The 4,091-nt window shown below is 34.4% G+C and overlaps 1 protein-coding gene across 2 annotated transcripts; it reads right to left on the bottom strand.

Annotated features, from left to right (window-relative positions):
* Positions 1 to 844: 844 nt before the first annotated feature.
* Positions 845 to 3,262, bottom strand: LOC130941885 (transcription factor MYB73-like). 2 transcript variants are annotated; one of them, XM_057870515.1, is made up of 2 exons: positions 3,138 to 3,262; positions 845 to 1,897 (listed from the first exon to the last, which is right to left on the bottom strand). In XM_057870515.1, exon 2 carries the CDS (start codon positions 1,889 to 1,891, stop codon positions 1,052 to 1,054), a length of 840 nt encoding a protein of 279 aa, XP_057726498.1. In that variant the 5' UTR covers positions 1,892 to 1,897; positions 3,138 to 3,262; the 3' UTR covers positions 845 to 1,051. The 2 variants fall into 2 exon arrangements, with proteins under 2 accessions (XP_057726498.1, XP_057726497.1); XM_057870514.1 differs by lacking the exon at positions 3,138 to 3,262 and adding an exon at positions 1,986 to 2,172.
* Positions 3,263 to 4,091: the final 829 nt, after the last annotated feature.

Below are 4,091 nucleotides of genomic sequence, written 5' to 3' on the forward strand. Positions count from 1 at the left end.
TGACTTTCACAACTACAAAGAATTTTGAACGCAGGTTTTGAGATCGTGTTAAGTATGGGATAAGTAAAAAATGTTGTGTTTGTTGTGCAGTGTTAGTTTTAGGGTATTTTTGTTTGTTTTGCATGATATGTTTCAGTCCTTCAACATAGATTGAAGCTTTATTTTTTTTTTGGACATACACATTTACACACACTAAATTGAACCTTCATTTAAGATATTTGTACCTAACTAGTTGTCTTTTCTAAAGTAGATTAGAGAAGAGTTAACCCCACAAAAAAATTGATGCCCTAATTGAAGACCACAGAAAATATTTTCTACGAACCCCAAAAATCTTACCATGGCAACAACCCTGTGTCTGTACATCCCATGTCCATCCACCTTGGTTGCATGCACTATTGATCAGAAAAACAAAAAAATAGGTTTGTGTACCATTTGTTTTTCACAAAAATAATATAGAAACAAAAAACAATTAGGCCACACAATTTAAATTTACCTTATTTAATTACAAGATACATTAAATAAAATTTAAAAAAATAAATTTTTTATTAATATTTTTTTGTTACAAAATATTTACTTGTACCAAATCAACATCCGTGAAGACCATAACACAGCAATCTTTTCCTTCATAGGCAAAATTGATCCACAAACTACCTCCAATGCATTCACTAAGATGAAGCCCGAAGAAAACAAAAATGATAACCGACGTAATAATGTTAATGTTTGGGGTGAATAAATTAAGCCCCACATGTGCATCTTCGTTAGTGATCACAATACTTTACTTGAACAAAAAACTATCTTAATACGATAGATACTTGTAAAAAATTAAAAGTCTGAGTATCAAAGTCATAACAATGAGGTAGTATCCGTAATGGAGTGATTCAAAATCTACCATTACATTGACTAATATCATCATCCTAACTAAACAAATAAAAAACTAGGCATCTAGGCAACAGTTATTGAAAGGAATGAGCAAGAAAGTAAAATACAAATGTATACATGAAAAGAAGGAAAAGAAGAAAAGATATACATTATTAATATGTTTGTCTATTAATTAAAAATTTTTACTAGGTGGATCAGGGTCAAAGAGTGGTTGAGCCTTTTGTAAGCTTTGAATGTATCTCCTAACCTCTTCTGCTATCATGGGCCGCATCATCTTCATCAACCATGCATGCTCGCCGTACGGATTGACTTCCTCCTCCTTCCGCCACACTCCCTCTGCGCCCAAAGGCTTCTCTCCGGGCGGGAGCAAACTCAGTGTCGTCACGCCGCCTTCTTCTTCTTCTTCGGCCTTCCGCTTTTGGCGAACCTCCTCCTCCGCGTGACTGTCGACGGCAACTGCCGCCAAACACGGCTTCTTCATGAAATTCTGTGGCAACTCTAACTGCTCACCCTTGCGCTTTTGGCAAACAAATGTTGGACTGAAATCTGATGACGACGACGTGGCGGCAGAAGAGAATCCGGATAATCCTCCGCTGGTGGAGGCGTCGGTGGCTGCCGCGGAGGGGAATCCGGCGCCGGAAAAGGCGACGGTTACACCTTTACGGCGGCGGAGGGTGGAGTTCCAGTGGTTCTTGATAGCGTTGTCGGTGCGGCCAGGAAGGAGTCTGGAGATGGTGGCCCACTTGTTGCCGTGTACGGCGTGAGCCTTAAGGATGATTTCGTCCTCCGCAGGGGTGAACGGTCGGTGCTGAACGTCGGGGCTGAGCTGGTTGCACCACCGCAGTCGGCATGACTTTCCCGATCGGCCCGGTATCCCGTTGCTTATGACGGACCAGTTCCGTGCTCCGTGCTGCGCCACCAGCTTGAGAAGCGTTGCATCCTCTTGGGGAGTCCATGACCCCTTGATTCGATCTGCTTCTTCGTCAAATTTGGTGTTGTCTTGGATCATCATCGCAACCTGTTCGATGAAATTCCAGAATGAGATTAGTATGGTATATATCTGTTAATACCAAAGATAATTGGTAGAGTTGGAGTTGGCATTGAACCTTGAACAGCGCTTTTCTTTTGGATGATTTAGTTTGGGGCATGGGAGTTTTAAAACATGTTAGTTATTTTTGGAAGAGGAATGGGTTTTAGATGGTTAGGGAGATTCATAATAATGGGAGAGGACGTTATAACTGCCGCACTCTTTTCTAACTGACTCAAATAACGCCATTTCCTATAAACTAGAAACTCTAACAAGCTTCGGAGATATACATATTACATACGTCATGTTAATTAATTTTAATTAGTTGGGATGAATAACATTTTCCAAGACTGTGGCAGTTAGGATGGACTATTCTTCACTTTCTATATACATTATATTAATTTACTTTGACTATGTAATTCCTATTTTGTTTGGTGCATAAATGGGATTTAATTGTTGTATTTATTCTTGATGTGTGTGAAAGGAAGGAGGCTAACTAACGGATGGGTAGGTCAAAGTGGAACATGAGGGTGGGAACGGTCATCGGTTATTAAAGTGCAGGAATATATGGTTATGACTAAGGGGATTGATGTGTTTCTAAGGATGTAGTAACTGCATGATTGTTGTTGCAGTTAGAGATGCACAACAGTACAGAGTACATACTGGGGATAACAAGATATTTTAAACTTCAAAATTAAGTTATTTTTCAGTTATTCTCTTATTTCCAATTTTATCCTCCATATATTTAATTATTTTCATAACAGATCCTGTCACATATTTAATTATGAAAAATATTACATGTACAAATTTTTTTTTTTTTTGTAAATTGAACTAACTCTAACCAAATTAGAAGTAAAATTTGGTTAGATGAAATTACCCAATCATTAACAAAAGTATCTAATTAAACTTTAAATAAAATTATCTTTTATATTTATTAATAACAAAAATATATTTAAAATATTTTAAATTATAACAGAAAATAATTGTTAGAAGTGACAAAAAAAATTGGAAAGTTTTTCTATTGATAAAAAGTTTCAAGCAATATAAGATCACCAAATTTAAAAAATAAAATATTTTATTTTTTAATTATGTTTGTAAGATATTTAATTGAAATCCTATGATTGTCACATTAAGTTAAAAAGATTATTATATTGTTTAATTCATTTTCAATGAATATATATTTTGTATTCTGATGTATATTTTATACTAATGACTTATGTTAGTGAATTACCTGAAAATAAATCACAGGATCCACAGTTTCTCTATTGGTTCTTCATGGTGGTTGGCTTCACAATTCTGATCCAGTAAATGGTAAGGGTGATCTGCAAAAGCACTCCTACACTAAGTTAAATTTGATCTGAGTTAGAATTTTAAGGATGTGTTGCCTGAAGAAGCATGAGACTCTCCTTTATATAGGTTCAATCAAGGTATTTTATCTTCTAGTTGGTTCGGAAGTAATTAATATTTAAATTTAAATATCGGTTGATGACATGCCGACTTGTCAAGTACCAGAACGGTTGGGCCTGAGGAACCAGCTAGACTTTGGGGTCAAGTTCTCTTGGCCTCTTGGGTTCGAAATTCGGATTCATAAGTAATAACTTATTTTAATAATTAATTTTAATGTAGATCTAATATAGTTGTATACAAATTTCATAATGGAATGAGAAAGAGTTTCTGAAAGTGGAATTAGAAATATTTCAAGTTTAACTAACTCAAAGGAAGGAAGATTTTTTTTCGTGGTCTTTTTCCGTGAACTCATTTATTTTGTAGCTAGAGAGAAGGTTAGTTATATGAAGATGAGAGCAGGGCAATTTGGTTTTGTAATCTTGTAGTATATGGAGTGACAAATTTAAAAAATTTTTGTAATGGAAGTAAAAATATAATAAAATTTAAGTATACTTTTTTTTTTTACAATACCCAATATGTTTAGGATTATTCTATTATGAATTTGAATTTTATTTAAGAGTTTGTAATTGACTAAAAAGTCACTACACATACAAGATGGAATTCGAACTCTCAACACTTGCTTAGGTAGATGACGACTAAGCTGATCACTCGACCAATCCAAATTGGTTTAAATATATTTAAAAATTTAAATTATAACTATCTATACATATTGATAAAAACTAAAAATTTATAATGACTTTCTTTTTATTTTTAACATGATAATATTATTTTTTTATAT

This window comes from Arachis stenosperma, chromosome 7 (genome assembly GCF_014773155.1).
Source record: "Arachis stenosperma cultivar V10309 chromosome 7, arast.V10309.gnm1.PFL2, whole genome shotgun sequence".
NCBI classification, from domain to species: Eukaryota; Viridiplantae; Streptophyta; class Magnoliopsida; order Fabales; family Fabaceae; genus Arachis; species Arachis stenosperma.

Excerpts from the sequence above, each read along its gene's own strand:
- LOC130941885 (XM_057870514.1), bottom strand. The coding sequence starts at position 2,027 with ATGCCCCAAACTAAATCATCCAAAAGAAAAGCGCTGTTCAAG. Across the intron at positions 1,898-1,985 it reads AAAGAAAAGCGCTGTTCAAG|GTTGCGATGATGATCCAAGA; the intron begins GTTCAATGCCAA and ends TTCATCGAACAG.